This window comes from Mytilus edulis, chromosome 1, assembly GCF_963676685.1.
Source record: "Mytilus edulis chromosome 1, xbMytEdul2.2, whole genome shotgun sequence".
Classification (NCBI taxonomy): Eukaryota; Metazoa; Mollusca; class Bivalvia; order Mytilida; family Mytilidae; genus Mytilus; species Mytilus edulis.
Window position 1 is genome coordinate 82,700,835 of NC_092344.1, and position 25,335 is coordinate 82,726,169.

General features: G+C 32.3%; 1 protein-coding gene across 1 annotated transcript; it reads left to right on the plus strand.

Annotated features, from left to right (window-relative positions):
* Positions 1-11: 11 nt before the first annotated feature.
* On the plus strand, positions 12-25,315 carry LOC139492251 (voltage-gated purine nucleotide uniporter SLC17A9-like). The gene is made up of 12 exons (XM_071280452.1): positions 12-163; positions 6,289-6,415; positions 6,822-7,041; positions 8,106-8,205; positions 9,304-9,377; positions 10,266-10,422; positions 11,414-11,510; positions 11,844-11,931; positions 18,669-18,703; positions 19,108-19,279; positions 24,764-24,793; positions 25,125-25,315. Exons 1-12 carry the CDS (start codon positions 132-134, stop codon positions 25,262-25,264), a joined length of 1,272 nt encoding a protein of 423 aa, XP_071136553.1. The 5' UTR covers positions 12-131; the 3' UTR covers positions 25,265-25,315.
* The last annotated feature ends 20 nt before the right edge of the window (positions 25,316-25,335 follow it).

Sequence of the window (25,335 nt, forward strand, 5' to 3'; positions counted from 1 at the left end):
CGTAGAAACCCCGAACAATAAACGCGTTTAAAATACATTGAAATTAAAAAAAAAATCGTGTAGGAAATTGTCACAGGTGAAAAGACAGGTGCGAGCGAAAACGTATGGTAACATGAGAATATTTGCAGAAAATGACAGAAAGTGAAGGAAAATATTGGACCAGGTACTAGCAAAAACATTGCAAATATCTTTTTTATTTTAAATGTTTTTTTTTGCCTTTTAATCACTGGCACTTGTGTCTGTCAAAGGAGTAGGGGCATTACGGCCTGTTGTTTTTGCCCAAGAAAATAAAATGTTTGATTACTATTTCAAATTGGCACATTATGTTTAGAAATGCATAGGGTCAAGAAATAATATGAGGCGGGCATTACACAGGCACTTGTTTCTATCCATACGAAGGTCGACTATCCATATAAATAGAAGAAGGTGGCTAACGAATTTTTTTTTAGGTCACGACAGTCTCCGCTTGGGACGCTTTTTCTACCCTTCAACTTAATGCTAAAAATCCCTACCTTATATGAATCGATTCAGTGAATATTTTCCTTTAACACTAAACTAATTTCATAATCCCCACAGTGTTCCTCTTCACGGTAATCTACTCTCAATTCACTAAACCATGTCCAAAAGTTCAACTACCATCTTTCCAATGTATCTACTTCCGGTTGACATCGCAGTAAATTTATTTTGTTTTCATTGACTCAGTTTCTTTCCCCTAATTCTGATACGTTTTTTACCTCCAAAATAAAAGATCGATGAAATTCTTCAGAGTTACCATATACATTCGGAATTCTCTAGTATTATCGAATTCATTCAAATTAGTTTCTGACTTTCTGATTTTTTTAATAACAACAATAAATGTACTTATTTCGGTGAAATTTCATCTTTAAAAATATATTGATAATGAAAATAATAAACTGGTAATTTTACAGAATCATTTCGTTTTTAAAAAGATAGCATTCTGCCCACAACCGGAAGTAGATACATTGGAAAGATGGTAGTTGAACTTTTGGACATGGTTTAGTGAATTGAGAGTAGATTACCGTGAAGAGGAACACTGTGGGGATTATGAAATTAGTTTAGTGTTAAAGGAAAATATTCACTGAATCGATTCATATAAGGTAGGGATTTTTAGCATTAAGTTGAAGGGTAGAAAAAGCGTCCCAAGCGGAGACTGTCGTGACCTAAAAAAAAATTCGTTAGCCACCTTCTTCTATTTATATGGATAGTCGACCTTCGTATGGATAGAAACAAGTGCCTGTGGGGCATAACCTGTGAATGAGGATGAAGTCTGTATCAATTATTTTTTTAATTTAAGGTTCATCATAACCTTTTGGCTAAAATGGCCGTATTTACACCCCAAATTTTACTCTGAGTACAGACTAACCTATACACTTGCAACAGTTTTAAGGGATGGCAGGAACTAGATATATAAATTTTAAATGCATTTTATGTTTCAGAAAATTATAAACTTTTCTAGATTTTGCTATCCAGTTTTTTTCGTTCCTGCAGAAGGTGCAAAAATTAACTAAGTAGTGAAAACGATTGAGAAGCTCCCCTCATATAATCAATGTTGTGAGTAGTATTGATTTAAATGGACAATAGATGGACAATAGACACCTGTAAACAATAGGTGATTTAATAGGTTTAAACTGTGTAACTGAGTGGACCGTATCAAATGAAACTCGGGTGTTTGTTTATTTTGCTATCTTCTGCAGATTGGAAAAAAATGAACATCAAAATCCAGGTAAGTTTTTAATTTTCTGAAACGTAGACTTCATATAACTTTTATATATCTAGTTCCTGCCATGCCTTAAAACTTTCCTGGATGTACCAGTTTGTCTGTACTCATAGTAATTTTGGAGGTGTAAACATGGCCATATTTTTCAATTCCTTATGATGAACCTTAAACATGTTAAAAAAAACGAAACAGAAATACAACTGTACTGTGACATTCCGGTTTTGGTTCTGTTAGAGATTTTAGTTGTGACATTGTTAAGTTATGACGTCATATTAAATGTCAACAAAGAAACGCTGTAATCAGGAAACGTTTTTTTCATAATAAACAATTTTTGGGATACGATTGCTTTCAAGCAATCTGTAGACTTTTACCGTTGACTCAGGGCTCATTCCCTCACGTCAACTGTTTTATTCTAAACATTCAGCAACATCTCAGATTCTTATGATTGTCTTGCTTTAAAAGGTAAAAACAAGCAAAAGGATTGAACATAAACAACTTTCCTGTAATGTTCTTCTCATAATCTTCATGTTTGATTTTTCCCTTGACTTATATGCATGTTTTTAACAACACGGAAAATCAGAATTAAGCAGTATTTATATTTAGTGTTTTTATAAATTTAGAAACACGTCAGAGGGAATTCCCCAGTTTTGATAAATGCGAGAGTTCTTTGAATTCCGATAATTCTATTTCTGTCATATAAGAACTGAAGTGGAGTTTTCTATATTTTACCGTTATGAAACTGATACTGTACTCTCATAAAGAAATTGAGACTCATTCATCATATCATAAATTAAATAAACGTTCTTGTTCCAAATCGCAAGTCGCGGGTTTGTTTATGTATTAATGCGCATTATTTTCTTGATTTCAAGGGGTATCAGATTGAGTGGTTGTTCTGGATTCCCTGCTTGTTAATTAATTTGAAACTCATTGGATTCTTTCTATGTCTGCCTGATATTGAGGGTTTAATATTGTTGCTGCAAAATTTAAAATCATATGCATCATTTAAATTGAAATCAATGAAGTTTTACCTATAACACCCCTTTAGCCGAAATGGAGTCTTCCATATTATCGTTTCGAGTTGTCTCCCTTTCAGAAGTATTTCCCGTCAAAATAGTCAAGAAAAAATTAACTCGTTAGATGTCGATAAACGTCGTATTATATTAAGAACGATCTCAATTTAAACAGAGGAGTGTGTACGGAAGGATTCATGTCCACTGACCCAAAGGAAATTAATAATTAAAGAGTCAGAAATGGGGTTCCTCCTAGAATTAACGGTGATAAGATACGAAGTGAATAGTCCGAGATTACTGGGTACAAGTCAAATCGGCACCTGGTCAAATCGGCATCTAGTCAAATCGGCACCTATTTAAAATTCAATTCGGCATCCAATAATATTTGATATAATATATGGGACTGGGACTATTTAAGTTTGTAATTTAAGTATACTAACATAAAAGTCCCCCACGGTCCCAGCGTGTCTGGCAAATCAGCCGTCGGACATCAGAGTAATCTCGGACTATGAAGTGAAATACCTTCTCTCTCTCTCTCAGTGACTGCTGTGGAAAGTAAACTTGGAATTGATAGTACACAAATAAAACACAATAAGTACATTGCTCGTACACTTGTATCCGGAATTGGCTATTTTTAAAGTTGAGTGACTATTCAGATTTATATTACCTTTGCATGTGCAGTTGAATTAGTTTTGACGTCGAAGTAAGGCGTCAAAGAAAAAAAATATAATAGCCTTTCAAGACGTCATAATTATTTGGACTATCAAGGCCAGGGCTGCCAAAAAATGCGTGAAACTCACGCATGTTCATGCTTTTTTGCAGCAGTATCCTTGGATCTATTTTTTTCCTCTTTGATCTTTAATTTCTAATTTGGCCAAATCTCAAGAATTTGCTTAATGAAAACGGTTGGCAGAACTGCTATACATGTGTCAATGAAAACTATATGGCAATCGTATCCCTCAGAGTATTCTGCTCTTTGATTATTACATTGGTTGCAATGAATTACATTGATTTCCCAGTTCAATAACAAACGATAATTTCACATGTGAAAAAAACGTGGTTATTTCACTCTCTGACGTCATACAACAATAGGCGTTGTCAAGATGTCAATTACGGCGGATCTAAAGAAATTGTGAATGCGTAGAAAAAACTATAGTTCCTTACATGTTTTACATTAATTTTTGTTTAAAAAAAAGCCATTTGCCAATTTAATAAAAAGAATAACTAATTAAAGAATTCAAATATCGGAAAATATTCAACTCATGACCGAACAACACTGATAATTAACTTGTGAATTAATTTGTTGTTCGGTCACTCTTTGAATATTTTTCTCTGATTTGAATTCTTCGATTAGTTATTCTCTAATTAAAAATGAATTAGTATTGAGATCCTTTCTGTATATTTTACTAGACTGTCCCATGCAAACAAGACCGAAAAAGGAAGTAGATTTCTGCGCAGATGCAGGGATTTAAAAGAGTCTGAAAAAACATGAAAAAAGTTTGAACAATTTTGAGTTCATAAATAGAATGAAAAATTCGGGAATTTTTTTTATTTTTCTACTGTTATAGGGGACCTCGTCCCCATATTAATGAAAAACATAAAGATTTTTATCTGATGACATCATAATTACGTCATAATATGTTCTGTTCACATATTCACAAAAACGATGAAAAATACAGAATTTATGCAGTTTTCTATCTTTATTTTTGTTGTGGAAACTTGTGCGCAGCCAAGAAACAACAAAATAGTTTAACAGCAGCTTTATTATAACTATTGACATAATCTCACTAAATATAAAGTTGTTTCTTAGGTGCGCACATACTTTTTCAATCTAAAATATACTTTAAATTTGATAAAATACATTGTACAAAGAAAATCAAGAAATTTTGCAAAAGTCATGAGTTGTTGCCATTGTAACTTGTTCAATGTCAAAATTGTTTTGTTTTTTCTGAATACCTCGTACCTTAGTTAATTTCAGTAGTTTAAGAATATATCCCAGAGGAACCAGTAATAACCACATGCACTTATCCCAGAATTTTGTCCCCCTATATACATTTTTGTACCTTAATATACCACAAGGTACTTGACTGGAAAATTTCAAAAATGTCAGATGATTGCGAAATTCCCTTATATTCAGACTTATCGGTTGTCAACCCCGGCCACTAAATCTTGTTATGTCGGAAATCTAAATTGATTTATCTACACACTGGTGTATAACACGTCTATGTTTGTTGTTGGAATCAACGGTAGCAATTCAACCCAAGTATGTCAATTGTAATTATTTCGTCTACTGACGCCAAATTGTGCATGTATCTTGATTTTGGCATTAATGTTTTAAGTCTGCAGATATTTTAAACACTGATCAGAGATTCACTTGATATGTTCTACTCCAGTCACCTATTTTTTGTAGCTATCCATTTACCATTGTACATCTATTGTTCATGTCAATTGATACTTTTCATTTCATTTATTATATGAGGGAAGCCACTCTCACACCATTCCCAGCTTAGTTTACTTTGTCACCTTCTGTGTTATTGTGATGTTTCAACCACACAAACAGTTCAACAATGGGTTGTTTTGGTTACAGTTTCTGATCCCCATAGTTGATTTGGATATAAAAATAAGAAGATGAGTCTAATATTGCTAATTGTCATTGAGACAACTTTCCACCAGAGACCAATAGCAGATGTGGTCTAATTGTCATTGAGACAACTTTCCACCAGAGACCAATAGCAGATGTGGTCTAATTGTCATTGAGACAACTTTCCACCAGAGACCAATAGCAGATGTGGTCTAATTGTCATTGAGACAACTTTCCACCAGAGACCAATAGCAGATGTGGTCTAATTATCAATGAGACAACTTTCCACCAGAGACCAATAGCAGATGTGGTCTAATTGTCAATGAGACAACTTTCCACCAGAGACCAACAGCAGATGTGATCTAATTCTCATTGAGACAACTTTCCACCAGAGACCAATAGCATAGAAGTTGAAAGCTGGATAACTACAGTATTTCATAATTTCTTAATTAACATACATGTATAAATACATGCATTAATTGTTTTGAGAGAAGTTTGTTTTTAGAATCCAACTAAGCATGAATTTTGTCATATATATCAAAAGTATACATCTGCTGTGAAACAGGAAGACACAAGCCTTAAGCTTCTTCATAGTCTTTATGTTACTCTTGGTTGAAACAACGATATTTCACTTTGACTTAATTAACTCTTGTTTTTAAAAACAATAATAATTTCCTCTGTGTTTATAAAAAAAAATGACTGAAAAGAGTCCTTAGAAAGTTTGGCAAAACTTGCAGTGGCCAAATTGACTATGACCAAACTGACAATATAGCCAAATTGTCTTGCATTGCCTTCTGTGGGAGGATAAACAATGTTCATGAATAGAATTTTTTTAGAAAAAAAGTAATTTAATATTTTGAAACTTAAATTATCCAGACGCACTGGTTGTTCTGTACTCGAGTATACTTTTGTGGTGTAAACATGGCCATACATTTCAAATGAACATCTTAATTTTGCAGACCTGAACGTAGAAAATGGGCAGGTGGACTCTTCTTTGGTTGCATGGCTTTGTATGCTTGTAGAACTGTGCCACCATTATGTTTACCAATTATGGCAGAAGAATTTGGCTGGGACAAAACACAGTCGGTAAGGTTTAACAATACATAAATTGGATAACAGACCACACCAACCAACAATTAGACAGACGAACATGCAAAGACAAATAAAAAACAAAAAAGCACATAATGGAAATTTTAAATATGACAAAAATAAATTATACTGCTGTGTGAATAAAGCAGCTCTAAAATAGCATTGGAGAGAATACTGACATGGTCCAATTAGCCTGACTTAGTTCAGGTACAAAAATGGGTAAAGGATAAACCAGTTTAAAGTGTGCACTGTACTTCATATGTCCTGATTTTAAAGGCACATTGTCATTATCTTTAACTGGCCAATGTAAACCAATAGAAAATACTATGTGAAAGATTAAAACCGGAAAAAAATGATTTTGTCTTATTTTGGTATTTTAAGTATAATTGATCAATATTTTCAGGGCACAGTCTTGGGAAGTTTTTTCTGGGGTTACACAATGACCCAGTTTTTGGGTGGCTACCTGAGTGACAAAATTGGAGGAGATGTAGTACTGCCAGTAGCAGCCACTTTTTGGGCATTAGTCACATTGATGACACCACAGCTTGCCTATCTTTCAACAGATAAATATAGCACTCTCTACATAGTGATATTGTCAAGAGTTTTATTAGGATTGTCACAAGGTAGAATTTTATTATTTTATTAAAATATAATATGAGTCAAAGACTCACATGACTTGGTTGCAATTGTAAGAATTTGTAATTTGAAAATCAATGGTTATTATACTAGAACATATATGTTTGTAATGCTGAAAGGGAACATGCCTTGATAACCCTGAGGGAAACATGTAATTGAATGCTACTATAGAAAGATTTCTTCAAATTTATCAAATTAAGAATTCATCAGTATGGCCATGATGGTAGGAGATATAAGCTTAAAGATACATATTGTAAACAAAATGGGTATCCTTCATAGAGAATGTTGCTTAATTTTTCACCATACAGAAAATCTGCAAAATATCCCCAAATATGTATACATTGATATATCTTTACATAAGTGTAAATCTTTGATATACAGAACAAAAGAAAGTTTAACAGCACTGTGTTGAAATGGTAACACAAAATCATGATCAGTACCCTTTATCTAAAGTATATTAATGAACATTGATTTTTCACATCAGAAAAATGAACAAAATTCTCATAATTTATAAAAAAAAAATTAAGGTGCTCATTTTCAATATATAGTATACAGACATGATTGAAAGTTTCTGGGTTGCAAATTTTAAACATAATTTATGAGGAAGTATGTTCAATTCCTTCATCAGTCCATTGAATAATATGTCATTTTTATATGATTTAAAGTTAGATCTACGGTATGGGTGAACCAGACAGCAACCCAACAAAATAAGACAAAAGTTGATATAAAAAATTAATGAAGGCCAGCTGAAGGACGCCTCCAGGTGTGGGAATTTTTCGCTACATTGAAGACCTATTGGTGACCCTCTGCTGTTGTTTTTTATTTGGTCGGGTTGTTGTCTCTTTGACACATTCCCCATTTCCATTCTCAATTTTATTAACCATTAATATTATTGAGAAAATTCTATGCTTGAAGTAAATACTCATAAATTGAAATTATAATGACAAAAAGTGAAAAATAAAAATATTTTGTTTGCTATGCATATATTATATTTTTTCATGAAAGGTAAATGTATAGAAAAATGAAATTTTGCATTTATGATTTATTTTAGGTTTCCATGTGCCTGGTACAACATCCTTAATTGCCAAAAAAGTTTTAGAAGAAGAACGATCATCAACTTATAGTTTTGTGTGTGCTGGATCTCCTCTAGGGTATTGAAAGTACTGATTATTTTTGTTATCGCCTCTAGGGTATTAAAAGTATTGAAAGTACCAATATTATTTTTTATCTCCTCTTGGGTATTGAAAGTACTGATATTATTTTTATCAAGTTCTTATGTATCTGATAACTCTGCCCTTGATAAAACCTGCAAACATGTGTTGACTGTGACAGCATTTACAAAGTAGATAAAGGAAAGCATTTGTTAGTTAAAGGGTGTTTTAACATCCAAGATGTTTTCATCTTAAAAGCTGCTACAGTCGACACGTTTTGCAGTTTATCAAGGGTGAAGTTATCATTAAAACAACAAATAATGATGATGGTTTACAACATATTTTGTTACCGTTCAGATAGAACTTAATAATAATATGATATAAGGAGATTTAAATTGTACAGTCCATAAATGAGGCAATGCCACATTATCATGTGATGAATCTGACTTAATTAGAAAATAGCAAAAAAACACACAAATGAAATTCTGTATTGGCAACGAAATTCAATCCATGCCTTCAAAAATTAAAACAATGCATTAGTAAACATTGGGATCTACTAAAACAGGAAGCAGTATGCAAAAAAATATTTTCAAACAAACCAATAATAGCTTATAGCAGATCTATTGACAATGACAAATATAAAATAAACTGATACCTGATGATGGCGGGCCTACAATGTTTATACCCATTCAGAAATGTTATACATTTATCATTAGCATATAATACAAAAAGCGCCAAAACACAAAATTAGTGTTGATTTGACGTAAAGCAATTGCAAGTCTAGTAATAGTGATCATTATTTTGTAATATAATTTCAATAAAATACTAATAGTATGTACCTATACAGAGTCTTCCGAATAATATTTTTTGCTATCGGAATTCAGATTGATGTTGGAATGCATGGATGTTAGGTGTCAGTTTTATATAAATAATGATCTCTATGTGGCCTGATATAACTAACAATAATGTTATCCTTATTTCATGTATATCATACTGTTTATCAATTGCTTGTCTCAGCTTTTAATGAAATGTAATATGTTTCTGTGTCTTTGATCTTTCTTCATCCATTATAGAAATACATCTGGATTTTTTTTTTAGGACTTTATTAACTGGAAGTGTTGGTTCTCTGCTATTGGAAACTTATGGCTGGCACAGTGTATTCTACTTTATAGGTATGTGACCATTGGTTTTGATGTGATATATGTCTTTAATAAAACAACTTATACTTTTTGCCATGTGTTCAAAATGTCTTGGTAGGAACACCAATTGTTAATCTTTGCAAAAATAACTTGAATGACAAGAAAACAATTAATGTATACACAGGTTTGTCACCTAGTATATGAACTACTTTTTACAAGGTATTTTGTGAACCCGATAGTAAGCATGGTTAGTATTTAGGAAAAAGAAAATGATAAAAGTAGATAAGAGTATGACTATAATAACAAAGGTGTGCTATTCTTTTTTTGTAACAACAAAACAACATTGCACAATTCGAAAGGGGTAACAGTGACTGATTCCAAGTTGAATGTATTGGAAAAAGAAAGATAAAAGTATATAGACATTAAACACTATCATTGATGTCCTTTTAGAAACTATGACCTTGTTGGATTGTATTGCTTAAAAGAATTTTATCTGTTGGAACAAGTAAACTGAATGTTATATATATAATTTTACTGAATGGCCTAAAATTGGTTTTTATTTCCAGAAACATATTACATATATGTACTCCTTGGTTTGCAAAATATATAAACACTATAATTTTAATAAAGAAAATAATTCAGTCATTGTAAATCAATTAAGAAGTTTTTTTCATCTAGATATCATTAGGGTTTTAACTCAATAATTAAGCGTTTTTCTCATTCTCTTGCACATCCACTGAAGATCTGTCAACTTGTCATTCACAGTGGATTTTTTTATAAAATTTTCAATATGGAGAAATCTTAAGAAAAACGGAAACATGTCTCAACATAAGTTATAGAGATTAAAAACACAATGTAAAAATTAATTCAATATTCTTTTCAGGAGTGGATTAATATACATATGTATATTTGGTATTTTAGGTATGTTTAGTATTTTATGGACATTAGGCATGAGATTTATACTGGTAGCCAATCATAGAAAAAAGTACCAACTCTCAATAGATTCAGCAGATAAACCTATTAAAGAAGCCAGGGAACCAGTGCCATGGTTAATGTTACTTACCAAAGCGGGATTTTGGTGAGACTGTTTACTTGTTATAGTAGATAAATGACATTCAAAAACAAAATGTCCAAAAAAGGGAATATTATTTATGGACAACTTACAAAAAAGTAAGAAAGTATCAAGGTCACAAACAAAATTATAAGTATCATTGTCACAAACAAAATTATAAGTACCACTGTATTAAAAAGAAATTGAAGTATCAAGGTCACAAGAAAAAATTAAAAGTACCATTGTCGCAAACTAAGTACAAGTACTAAGTCATAAAAAAAATATAATTACCAAGCTCACAAACTTATTATAAGTACCAAGGTTACAACAAAACTATAGATACCAAGGTCACAAACAAAATTATAAGTACCAAAGTCATAAACTAATAAGTACCAAGGTCACAAACTTATTTTTATATAGCAAAGTTATAAACAAAATTATAAGTACCAAGGTCACAAACAAAATTGCAAGTCGAGGATGAATAAGCCAGACCATATAAAAAAAAAGATGATCAAATATAATCAAAACTCTACAAAACAACTTCACAGCAGAAAACTAAAGATTGAACAACACATAACAACAAAAACATTTACTAAAGTAATTCAGGAGGATAACCCAGAAGTGCAGTATCTAGAGTAACAGAAATATAGTTTTACTTAAGGGAAAATATTCTAAAGTAAAGCTTAGTCTATGTCGACTAGTGATAGCGTTAATTAACCATGCATTGTTTTCAGCTCTTATAAATCGAAATTATGTCAGCAATTAACAGATATTCAGACCAATGTCTATAAGCAACACTCATCAGATTAAAAAAAAAATCATTTGATATTTTTGCACATACGAAGTTCAGGATATTATAGGTAAAATACAGAAGTATATGGGCAGAAACTAGCTCTAATCCAATAATTTACCACCTTATTTGGTCTGCACTGAAAGGTCTATGGTAGTAATATGAAGGGGTAAATTCCATCCATCTGTATTCAACAGTATGGTAAATATTTGTTTTGATATATTTCAGGGCTCCTGTGATTGGTCATTTTTGTCATGCCAACTCATTCTTCATCTTGTTATCATGGGCACCAACATATTTTCATGAAAACTTTCCATCTGCAAAGGTAAAAATCATGTTGAATTATATTTAATTAATATTAAATTTAAGCTAAACTCCAACTGGTCACTCAGGTTTTTATTGAAAGCTAAATGAATGTGAACCAGTAAAGGATAAAATTATCAATAATTCAGAGTTAACTATCTATATGTCAAATAATGTATATAAAGGATGTTTGAACACTGAAAGAATTTTAATTATTATTTTAAATTGTTCATTACATTTTGTTGATTGAAAGAATAGCTTATTAGTTATATTATTTAGTACATGTACTTCCATTGTAACTGTTAAGTTGTTTGGAATTTGATGACAATATGCTAATATTTTGATACTGTTACAGGGTTGGGTATTTAATGTTGTTCCATGGATAGTTTCAATGTTCAGCAGTATATTTGGTGGATGGCTAGCAGACACCATGATAAGAAAAGGTTTGTCTATAAAAAGGAGGGGCGTAGCTGGGTCCTTTTGAAGTGCACGCCAACCAGGTTTTTATTTTTTTATTACTAGACTCAAAATGGTGCGTTCTGAGGGCCTAAAATTGGTTTGAATAGCAAATTATTAAGACTGTATTTGATAATTTTTCATTGAGAAACAGAGTCAATAATTTTCAAAAATCTGACCTTCATTTTTTAGCTGCAACAACCACGTCCATAGCCTTGTCTAAATTGACCTCAAAATCAAGGTGGCTGATGTGCATTCAACCCAGTGGTATAAGTCAGAGACAAAAATCCGACAAAAGAGAAATGGAACTAGCGAGAAATCTAGCACCTGGATGCAGAAGCATCTAACCCCCAAACAACAATGTGTGGCAGTTCAGCAAAAAAGGATGCAAACACAACAACAAAAATCCAGAAAAAAACAAGCAAGGCTAATATTGACTAGAGGCTGCCAACTTGGAACAGGTGCAAAATTGCAAATAAATTAATTTGGATAATAGTGGTTCAATACACTTGGAGTTACAGATTAAACATTTTAGGTACCCTTAAAAGCGTGATGGACAGACGGACGGACGTTACTACCCTGACTTTTGTACTGATGTAATGTGTTCCTTATTTTGGAAAGGTCGTGTTTTCCGGTTTGTGGTGGGCATTATACAAATGTACGAGCTACTGTATGAAATCTGCGTAAAAAACCGTGACTTCATAGCTGGATTATTTGTATGTCGACTCCTCATTGATGTTTACCAAACACGTCATACTACTATTCATATAATCAAATAAATTAAATTTGAGGCCAATTATTTTGTTCCTTGCATTGGAGGTAGTTCTGCAGAATTGGATGAAGTCTTGAAAGGCTATTTTATTATATTTAGTATAATCTTTTGAATCTCAACACATGAATGCATACATTAAGGTCATAGTTATAGTAGATACTTTGAATAATCCAAAATAAGTAGGTTTAAAGATGATAATACAGGACCTTATAGGGCATTGGAACCAAACTTAGTATATTGTAACATATGAGGGGAGGAGAATTTATAGATAAGAAATATGGTTATAGCATTTTATACTTTAAGCTTACTTGCTAATACTCTTTAATTTTAAGTTGAAATAAGAACTTGCATTTATTTAATCACTTACAGTGACTTGACTGTTAGTGTTGCTATCCACCAATTGCAACTCATTCAAAATTTTGACGAAATTGCAATTTGTTTTATAAAATCAAATTGTTCAACTGGTCAGAATATTGAACAAATTGTTCAGTCAAAATGTGAAAGCGCAAGGTGATAAAATAAAACATACTTACAATCCTATAAGACTTTAACTCCACTTTAATGATGTTATTACTAAATTTGTCTATCAATCTGTATAGTTATATTTTAGCCATTACCATACTGAAGGTAAAATGTTTTATTTTGAATTGCTATAAAAATGTCCAAACTAAGCTTTTATATAGGTTTTCTTTCGAAAAGGATTTTATATTTATAAGAATCATATATCATTTAAAATAATACATCATATATTCAGTAAAATATGTGTGAAATAACAATATGCTATTGATAAGTTTCCTTGGGGAGATAACCTAAAATACTATTCTTTTGAATAAAGATTTTTTGAAACCAAAAAAGATTATCTCCCCTTCCTACAAACATATTGCAATTTCACAAATATTTTACTGAATATGAAATGTTTTTATTCACATAATGTGTGATTCTTATGAATATAGAATACTTTTTGAAAGAAAAACTATATAAAAGCTTAGTTTGGACATTTTTATAGCAATTAAAAATAAAACAGTTCACCTTTAGTATGGTAATGGCTAAAATATAACTATACAGATTGATAGTGTGATTTAGGAATAGTGTGATTTAGGAATACCATCAATAAAGTGGAGTTAAAGTCTTATAGGATTGTAAGTATGTTTTATTTTATCACCTTGCACTTTCACCACTTGACTGTGGTTTTCTACAGCAGTTGGTTCAAATTTCTGACCAGTTGAACAATTTGGTTTAATAAAACAAATTGCAATTTGGTCAAAATTTTGAATGAATTGCAATTGGTGGATAGCAACACTTACAGTCAAGTCACTGTAAATTTGAGCATTATATAAAAGTTCATATTAGGGTTATACCCTTCAAGATTATCGGGAATGACAACATAAAGGAGTAGGTCCGGTAAGGGCCGATTTTGGCCTCAAATTTCAGGTTCATCTAACGAAAGTTTTTGGACACTTTTTAAACACTTAAGTGTCTATTTCAATTGATTCGATTAGTTAATGTGAAAGATTTTAACTGATTTAGTCATTAAAAACGCTCTGATTCAAGCTTAAATATGAAAAATCTATCAAATATGCCAAAAAACGTCACTTTTCAGATGGTTTTTGTCAAAAATGAAAGTGGCCGCATCCGTGTTCATCCTCAACCTTTATATATGTTTTGCATTATCATCAAATACAACTTATATTTCAATATTATGAATGAACACGAATGCGGCCACTTTCATTTTAGACGGAAACCATCTAAAAATTAACCAAAATGCTAAAATTTTGAAGATTTCAGTAATTTAGCATAACTTAATGATGCTAGAACGCGATATTTGTGCATTGTATGTGGCAAAAACAGCTCATATTTATGTAGCAGAAGCATTTTACTTTCCAAAATATAGCTTAAAGATTACATTTTCACAATTTTCTAAAACTGCTATATTTTGGGGCCAAAAATGGGTCTTACTGAACCTACTCCTTTAGGTTTCAAAGTAACAAAATTTGACTTGTTTTGATTGGAGTAATTCAATATGATTAGTAAGACAACAAGTTAGGTAAGCTCTTTTCCCCACACAATTCTCTTTTAATAACTTTAAGAACTGAATGAACAAAACTTATGTTTTTTACTTTTTCAACAGAAGAGCCCATGTGAGTTTTACATGCTTGACTAGATTGAACAATTCTTGCCAAGCTATGTATCCTGTTATTTGACATATTTTATATAGTGGTTACTATATACAGTAGTTTATTCTTTAAATTGAGAAATTAGTTATAAAGTTCCCTCAAAAGAAACATTTGTATTTAGTGGAAACTCCTTTAAAAGATCCTTTATTTCATAATGGATAAAATTATCAAATGAATATATAAGGGATTTTCTCTCTGCCTTGAAGATCCATTGGTGGCCTTTCATGGAACACCACAGCTGTCTTATGTGGAATTCTGATATTACTTTATGTTGTTTTATTATTACTTAATTATATTTTGTCATTACTTAATATGGTTTGACATTACGTAATGATGTTTTAATATAACTCAATATGAAATAGTCATTACTTAATGATATTTCCATATTACACGATATGGTTTCGTATTGACTTGATATAGTTTTGTCATTACTCAATATGGTTTTGTCATTATTCGATGTGGTTTCACCATTATTTAATATGGTTGTGTCATTAGTCAATGTGGTTTTAACATTACTTGATGTGTATGTAACTTAACATAATGTAGGTGTTTCATTACATGATGTGGTTTTGTTATTTCGTAATGATGATTTGTCTATTCTTTATATGGTTTAACATTACGTAATGATGTTTCAAAATTTGACGATTTTACACTACTTGATGTGTTTGTTTCATTATTTGATGTGGTCTTGTCATTCTGTGATGTGGTCCTGTCATTCTTTGATGTGGTTATCCCATTACTTGATGAGGTAAAACCACGTGACCAATTCAGAAAAAATATTTTCTTTTTTTTAACAGATTTCAATATGTCGTTTGTTTAATGTGCTTTGGATGGGTATTGTCAAAATTAAAGTTCAAATTAAAGTTTGAGTTGTATGAAAAAGGGGAATGGCAGTCAATAATAATAAAAAAAATCTAAAAATTTTACAGTATTTCGGACATAATTGGGATATCCCCAAACCACTTGGTCCTGTTATTTTATCCGAAGTTCTCAAATAGAAGCAGTATTATGATAAATTTGTAAAATATTCCACAGAACGCTGTGTCTTGCCTCGTATTGCTGTTTTCAGTGTAAAAGCGTAATGTTGATTGGCTGTACATTCATCGGTCAAAAATATACAAGTTTTAAAACACTTCATGGAGGTAATAAATTTATCATGTCAAAACAGTTTAATTCTGTTTTATTTAAATAAAACAAAACTGTATGGTTTTCAACATTGAGCAAAACCCATACCCCATTGTAAGCCATCAAAGGTCTCAAAGTGACGCCACTTTCGACGACGTTGTTGTGTCTCACTGTGGTTACATTGATGCCGCAGGCTCAACACAAATCAAAAGACTATTACTTTATTGTTAACAAATGAAACACTTCAAATCAACTCACACTTAAGTCACAGGAAAATCAGAGGAGAGGGCTCGGACTAATTGACAAAGCATCAATACTATAAAATAAGAATTCTCCAATTTTTTTTTAGAGTGAATGATCATTTGAACATATATACGAATATCAATCTTTTATTTTTAATCAATTGAGTTCTCTGATCTACCTCGCACTTATTGAAAAAAAACCTTTTTGGAATATCTTTCACATGTGACGACGAACATGTTCCAGTTGTCGTAACCATAATACCATCATCTTTTACTTGAATGTGAACTACCAAATAAAACAAAAATCACTCAGTTTGTAATTGCGCGAATAACACAACGGATGCCACACCTTGAACAGAATCTCTTTACCTTTTTAGGGAACCCGAGATCACACCGATGAATTTTAATTATCCAGTAATACCGATCTATTGAGTCAGCCCATTGAAACTGTTTTTAAGCCACCCCAACTGAAAATTGGGGGCATAGTGTTTAACCTCTGTCCGTCCGTCCGTCTGTCCGTCCGTCCCATTATGGGTATATAGTTATTCAGCATAACTCCTCCAACAGTTTGAATCCTAGGAAGTTTTCTCTTTACTGTCTGTTTGTACATATATTGAAGGTGTGCTGCATGTGGTTAGGGTTTAATTTTTATTAGTATTTGGTCTTTTTGGAGAAAGTTGAACTTTGTCATTTTTTGGGAAATTTACTTGCATAAGTAGGGCGTTTCCAGATAACTCCTCCTACAGTTTGAATGCTAGGAATTTATTACTCTGCTGGCTGTTTGTACATGTATTGACGGTGTGCTAGTGGTCAGGGTTTTTTCTTTTTATTATTTTTCCTCTTTTGGGAGTAAAATAGAACTTTGTCCATTTTAGGGTATAAGCGGTTAAATGAGTGGAGTGTGGGGGCATCACTTTGTCTAGTTAACATTTTTTTTCTCGTGTTGTGCTGTTACACTACTGTTACAGTCCGATGTTAGGTTAGGATTTATCGCTCACATACATGTTAAACTCCGCCACGTGCACTTTCTTCATGTACCTGCTCCAAGTCAGGAGCATGAAGTTCAATTGTTGTAGTTGTATACATATGTGTCATATTTGTTTTTTTCGTTTTATTTTTCTTTCACATAGTTCATGGTGGCCTTTTGTAGCTGACTATATGAGTGTTGAAAGCTGTAAGGTTGCCTATATATGATTTCTTATATCTACTGCATTTAAACTCTGGTGGATAGTTGTCTTATTGGCAATCACACCACATCTAACTTTATTTCAACTCCTACGTTGCGTTTTGTATACTGTAACAATGTTTATTTAGTACGCATACCCTGGAGCCCTCTTTTTGGAAGCCTGAGCAAAAGCCCTTGTTCCGCGATAGAAAATTTAATTACAAACTCAAAAAGACATATGAAATAGCTCGAATTTCAACTCGAAATCTTAATTAATCTAAATGAGACTTAAATTTGAATCTTTCTCAAACTCTACCCCAAGAAGTGACTCAAATTTTAAGTTGTAACTAGAACTCTGCCTTAAAATGTGACTCAAACTCGAAGTCCAACTTAAAACTCAATGCTAACAAGAACTTTAATTCTAATCCTGACTTGAATTCGAAAACTAACTCAAAGTTTTAACTCAAACAGTAACCCGAACTTTAATTTGAACACTAATTCAATGGATGGCCACACTCATTCAAGGCACATACAACATGAAAATCTATCTAAAAATAGAACAGGTTTTTCCAAATTGGTCACATGGTTTTACCTCATCAAGTAATGGGATAACCACATCAAAGAATGACAGGACCACATCACAGAATGAAAAGACCACATCAAAGAATGAAACAAAAACATCAAGTAGTGTAAAATCGTCAAATTTTGAAACATCATTACGTAATTTTAAAATCATATAAAGAATAGACAAATCATCATTACGAAATAACAAAACCACATCATGTAATGAAACAACTACATTACGTTAAGTTACATACACATCAAGCAATGTTAAAACCGCATTGACTAATGACACAACCATATTAATTAATGGTGAAACCACATTGAATAATGACAAAACCATATTGAGTAATGACAAAACTATATCAAGTCGATACGAAACCATATCATGTTATATCGAAATATCATTAAGTAATGTCTATTCCATTTTGAGTTATACTAAAACATCATTACATAATGTCAAAAACATATTAAGTAAAGACAAAATATCATTAAGTAATAATGAAACAACATAAAGTAATATCAGAATTCCACATAAGACAGCTGTGGAGTTCCATAGCCTTTGGCTGTTGTCTCTTTGACATATCTCCCATTTCCATTCTCAATTTTATACAAATAAATCAGCATTATGACACATTAAAATGTATAGAGATAATTTATAATATCAAATGTTTAAATTTTGTAGGGTATTCAGTAACTTTTGTCAGAAAGTTTATAGAGGTAAGGTGAAGATATATTTATTGAATAAATTGTTTATAAAGACAGCATTCAATTTAATGTTGACATTAATCCACTCTTTTATTTTCAAATTTAACTTGTTTTATGCTTTTTAGCAGATTTTCTGTATTGTTTACATTTCTGTTAATATAAACCTGTGTCTTAATTATGCATGAAAATAACTTTGTACTCTCAAAATTTTACTCAAAGTGTGTCATTATTTCTCAAATCTATATGTAAACCTAATTTTAGTCAGAGTTTAAATCAAGTTGTAAAAATGCAATGGTAATATTTCTTTTAGTTTGAATATAGACCAACAAAGCAGTATAAAATATTAATTTTTCGACATATATAATCTTATATATCTTATATATAATATCTTCAAATTGGTTTTTTTTATATTTCAGACAATCTCATTACTTGGTACAGCTGTACCATTGATATTAATTTCCTACATGTCAACGTTTCAAGGGGCATTATTCTGTGTGGTCTTTGCTGTGGCTTCATGTGGTCTTCATAACAGTGGTATACTCATCAATCCACAAGATATTGCACCAAAACATGCTGGATCAGTTTTTGGTAAGATTTTTAATTCATATCATTTTTTAACACCTGTGATATATCAAGATTTGTTTATAGTTAAGAAAAAGTTGTTTAACGGGACAATTGACATCAGTGGTTCTTCTTCTTTAAGTTGTTTAAAGGGACAATTGACATCAGTGGTTCTTCTTCTTTAAGTTGTTTAACGGGACAATTGACATCAGCGGTTCTTCTTCTTTAAGTTGTTTAACGGGACAATTGACATCAGTGGTTCTTCTTCTTTAAGTTGTTTAAAGGGACAATTGACATCAGTGGTTCTTCTTCTTTAAGTTGTTTAACGGGACAATTGACATCAGTGGTTCTTCTTCTTTAAGTTGTTTAACGGGACAATTGACATCAGTGGTTCTTCTTCTTTAAGTTGTTTAACGGGACAATTGACATCAGTGGTTCTTCTTCTTTAAGTTGTTTAACGGGACAATTGACATCAGTGGTTCTTCTTTAAGTTGTTTAACGGGACAATTGACATCAGTGGTTCTTCTTTATTTAAGTTGTTTAATGGGACAAATGACATCAGTGGTTCTTCCTCTTTAAGTCGTTTAACGGGACAATTGACATCAGTGGTTTTTCTTCTTTAAGTTGTTTAACGGGACAATTGACATCAGTGGTTCTTCTTCTTTAAGTTGTTTAACGGGACAATTGACATCAGTGGTTTTTCTTCTTTAAGTTGTTTAACGGGACAATTGACATCAGTGGTTTTTCTTCTTTAAGTTGTTTAACGGGACAATTGACATCAGTGGTTTTTCTTCTTTAAGTTGTTTAACGGGACAATTGACATCAGTGGTTTTTCTTCTTTAAGTTGTTTAACGGGACAATTGACATCAGTGGTTTTTCTTCTTTAAGTTGTTTAACGGGACAATTGACATCAGTGGTTCTTCTTCTTTAAGTTGTTTAAAGGGACAATTGACATCAGTGGTTCTTCTTCTTTAAGTTGTTTAACGGGACAATTGACATCAGTGGTTCTTCTTCTTTAAGTTGTTTAACGGGACAATTGACATCAGTGGTTCTTCTTCTTTAAGTTGTTTAACGGGACAATTGACATCAGTGGTTCTTCTTCTTTAAGTTGTTTAACGGGACAATTGACATCAGTGGTTCTTCTTCTTTAAGTTGTTTAAAGGGACAATTGACATCAGTGGTTCTTCTTCTTTAAGTTGTTTAACGGGACAATTGACATCAGTGGTTCTTCTTCTTTAAGTTGTTTAAAGGGACAATTGACATCAGTGGTTCTTCTTCTTTAAGTTGTTTAACGGGACAATTGACATCAGTGGTTTTTCTTCTTTAAGTTGTTTAACGGGACAATTGACATCAGTGGTTCTTCTTTAAGTTGTTTAACGGGACAATTGACATCAGTGGTTCTTCTTCTTTAAGTTGTTTAACGGGACAATTGACATCAGTGGTTCTTCTTCTTTAAGTTGTTTAACGGGACAATTGACATCAGTGGTTCTTCTTCTTTAAGTTGTTTAACGGGACAATTGACATCAGTGGTTCTTCTTTAAGTTGTTTAACGGGACAATTGACATCAGTGGTTCTTCTTTATTTAAGTTGTTTAATGGGACAAATGACATCAGTGGTTCTTCCTCTTTAAGTCGTTTAACGGGACAATTGACATCAGTGGTTTTTCTTCTTTAAGTTGTTTAACGGGACAATTGACATCAGTGGTTCTTCTTCTTTAAGTTGTTTAACGGGACAATTGACATCAGTGGTTCTTCTTCTTTAAGTTGTTTAACGGGACAATTGACATCAGTGGTTTTTCTTCTTTAAGTTGTTTAACGGGACAATTGACATCAGTGGTTTTTCTTCTTTAAGTTGTTTAACGGGACAATTGACATCAGTGGTTTTTCTTCTTTAAGTTGTTTAACGGGACAATTGACATCAGTGGTTTTTCTTCTTTAAGTTGTTTAACGGGACAATTGACATCAGTGGTTCTTCTTCTTTAAGTTGTTTAACGGGACAATTGACATCAGTGGTTTTTCTTCTTTAAGTTGTTTAACGGGACAATTGACATCAGTGGTTCTTCCTCTTTAAGTTGTTTAACGGGACAATTGACATCAGTGGTTCTTCCTCTTTAAGTTGTTTAAAGGGACAATTGACATCAGTGGTTCTTCTTCTTTAAGTTGTTTAACGGGACAATTGACATCAGTGGTTCTTCTTCTTTAAGTTGTTTAAAGGGACAAATGACATCAGTGGTTCTTCTTCTTTAAGTTGTTTAACGGGACAATTGACATCAGTGGTTTTTCTTCTTTAAGTTGTTTAACGGGACAATTGACATCAGTGGTTCTTCTTCTTTAAGTTGTTTAACGGGACAATTGACATCAGTGGTTCTTCTTCTTTAAGTTGTTTAACGGGACAATTGACATCAGTGGTTTTTCTTCTTTAAGTTGTTTAACGGGACAATTGACATCAGTGGTTCTTCTTCTTTAAGTTGTTTAACGGGACAATTGACATCAGTGGTTTTTCTTCTTTAAGTTGTTTAACGGGACAATTGACATCAGTGGTTTTTCTTCTTTAAGTTGTTTAACGGGACAATTGACATCAGTGGTTTTTCTTTAAGTTGTTTAACGGGACAATTGACATCAGTGGTTCTTCTTCTTTAAGTTGTTTAACGGGACAATTGACATCAGTGGTTTTTCTTCTTTAAGTTGTTTAACGGGACAATTGACATCAGTGGTTCTTCTTCTTTAAGTTGTTTAACGGGACAATTGACATCAGTGGTTTTTCTTCTTTAAGTTGTTTAACGGGACAATTGACATCAGTGGTTCTTCTTCTTTAAGTTGTTTAACGGGACAATTGACATCAGTGGTTCTTCCTCTTTAAGTTGTTTAAAGGGACAATTGACATCAGTGGTTCTTCTTCTTTAAGTTGTTTAACGGGACAATTGACATCAGTGGTTCTTCTTCTTTAAGTTGTTTAACGGGACAATTGACATCAGTGGTTCTTCTTCTTTAAGTTGTTTAACGGGACAATTGACATCAGTGGTTTTTCTTCTTTAAGTTGTTTAAAGGGACAATTGACATCAGTGGTTTTTCTTCTTTAAGTTGTTTAACGGGACAATTGACATCAGTGGTTCTTCTTCTTTAAGTTGTTTAACGGGACAATTGACATCAGTGGTTTTTCTTCTTTAAGTTGTTTAAAGGGACAATTGACATCAGTGGTTTTTCTTCTTTAAGTTGTTTAAAGGGACAATTGACATCAGTGGTTCTTCTTCTTTAAGTTGTTTAACGGGACAATTGACATCAGTGGTTTTTCTTCTTTAAGTTGTTTAACGGGACAAATGACATCAGTGGTTTTTCTTCTTTAAGTTGTTTAACGGGACAATTGACATCAGTGGTTTTTCTTCTTTAAGTTGTTTAACGGGACAATTGACATCAGTGGTTCTTCTTCTTTAAGTTGTTTAACGGGACAATTGACATCAGTGGTTCTTCCTCTTTAAGTTGTTTAAAGGGACAATTGACATCAGTGGTTCTTCTTCTTTAAGTTGTTTAAAGGGACAATTGACATCAGTGGTTCTTCCTCTTTAAGTCGTTTAACGGGACAATTGACATCAGTGGTTTTTCTTCTTTAAGTTGTTTAACGGGACAATTGACATCAGTGGTTCTTCTTCTTTAAGTTGTTTAAAGGGACAATTGACATCAGTGGTTCTTCTTCTTTAAGTTGTTTAACGGGACAATTGACATCAGTGGTTTTTCTTCTTTAAGTCGTTTAACGGGACAATTGACATCAGTGGTTCTTCTTCTTTAAGTTGTTTAAAGGGACAATTGACATCAGTGGTTCTTCTTCTTTAAGTTGTTTAACGGGACAATTGACATCAGTGGTTCTTCTTCTTTAAGTTGTTTAACGGGACAATTGACATCAGTGGTTTTTCTTCTTTAAGTTGTTTAACGGGACAAATGACATCAGTGGTTCTTCTTCTTTAAGTTGTTTAACGGGACAATTGACATCAGTGGTTTTTCTTCTTTAAGTTGTTTAACGGGACAATTGACATCAGTGGTTCTTCTTCTTTAAGTTGTTTAAAGGGACAATTGACATCAGTGGTTTTTCTTCTTTAAGTTGTTTAACGGGACAATTGACATCAGTGGTTCTTCTTCTTTAAGTTGTTTAAAGGGACAAATGACATCAGTGGTTCTTCTTCTTTAAGTTGTTTAACGGGACAATTGACATCAGTGGTTCTTCTTTAAGTTGTTTAACGGGACAATTGACATCAGTGGTTCTTCTTCTTTAAGTTGTTTAACGGGACAATTGACATCAGTGGTTTTTCTTCTTTAAGTTGTTTAACGGGACAATTGACATCAGTGGTTCTTCCTCTTTAAGTTGTTTAAAGGGACAATTGACATCAGTGGTTCTTCTTCTTTAAGTTGTTTAACGGGACAATTGACATCAGTGGTTCTTCTTCTTTAAGTTGGTTAACGGGACAATTGACATCCGTGGTTCTTCTTCAGTCTTCCATCGTCATTGGATTATCAGAGTTTTACCAACAAATATATCCCTGCCAGCAAACCAACATGGCTAAAGTAAAACAAATGAGAAAATGCAAGATTGGTCAAAAATCTTAAAAATGGGTTTAAATAGAGAAATATTTTCAGTATGTTGAGTTCTACCTACTGCCCATTGCCACAGACAACAGTCAGACAACTTATAGGAGTTATTGCCTTATAATGACAAATTTTACAATTTTTTTCATTTTTAACTTATACTGAGGGGGAGGACAGGGGTAAGGGAGACAGGGAGAAAGGGGGTAGGAGAAAGGAGAAAGGGGGTGGGAGAAAGGAGAAAGGGGGTAGGAGAAAGGAGAGGAAGGCTGGGAGAAAGGAGAAAAAGTTGGAGAAAGGAGAAAAAATAAAATATCTCTCCTTTTAAAAAAATTTCTAATATTTCAAGAAAAAATATCTCAAAAGGAGATGTTTTATTCTAATGGGAGAAAGGAGAACGGTGGTAGGAGAAAGGAGAAGAGGGGTGGGAGAAGGGAGAAGGGTACCCCCCTGTCCTCCCCCTCTATACTATTATATTGAAAAATATAATAGATAGACTGAAAGTTGAAAATTTTTGGGATACATAGTAATCAACTTGTCTGTCTGTGGATATTCCTTCGAATCTTCCTACTAATACTTTCATCATACAGTTATCCAAAACTACAAAAAAGTATGACTTCATGTTTATTTTTGAAGTGGGGGTATGATTTGCAAAACAGCAGAATCTTACTGCATCAAGTCAGTAATATGACAGTTGTCCAATTCGTTTGATGTGTTGAGCTTTTGATTTTGCCTTTTGCTAATGAACCTTCTGTTTTGAATTTTCGTCAGAGTTTTGCTTTTTTTATTTTACTTTTTACTAATGTAGTTAAAAGACATAAATGACAGTGACACGTTCACATCAGGATTAATCATGGTTATACATTTACTTATAAATTAAGATAATGATTGCTTTATTTTATGTAGATATTTTTGTTTCAAACTGTAACTTACATTGTAGGAATTATGAACATGGCAGGGGCTATTCCAGGTAAGATTAAATCTTTACTTTAATTTTTTTGTGTTTTAAAAAAAATATATTGTGCTTATGCAAATTTAAAAGTATATAGGTATGCTAAATGTAGTATATATCAACTAATTATGTTTTTACCAAAGTATAATCCTTTATCCTATCTTCTTAATAAAAAAGAAATGAGAAAACATTTTTTAAATGAACAAAATTTGAAAAATATTGTACGGACTTTCAGATTATATTCAAGAAATTGATTTAAATGTTGCTGTTGTTATCATTGTTGCTATTTTTATGAGAAACAAACTTTAAAAAATCTGAGTGTTGTGTATCATCTTTATTTTATTTTTAGGTTTTGTAGGAGTATATATGGCAGGTCACATTTTAGAGGCCACCAAGAGTTGGGCAGCAGTATTTAACCAGACAGCTGGTGTTTGTATTTTTGGTTGTATTGTTTACTTACTATTTGGGACCGGCAAAAGGATTATATGAATGTATAATTAGTTTGTCGAAATTTATTAAATCAAATTTTTTACACTTATATTGAAGGGAGTATTCATTTA

Bases quoted from the DNA above. Each gene is read 5' to 3' on its own strand.
- LOC139492251 (XM_071280452.1), top strand. From the start codon at position 132: ATGACAGAAAGTGAAGGAAAATATTGGACCAG. The intron at 7,042-8,105 runs GTAGAATTTTAT...GATTTATTTTAG, and splicing joins TTTATTAGGATTGTCACAAG to GTTTCCATGTGCCTGGTACA. The intron at 18,704-19,107 runs GTAAGGTGAAGA...TTTATATTTCAG, and splicing joins TTGTCAGAAAGTTTATAGAG to ACAATCTCATTACTTGGTAC.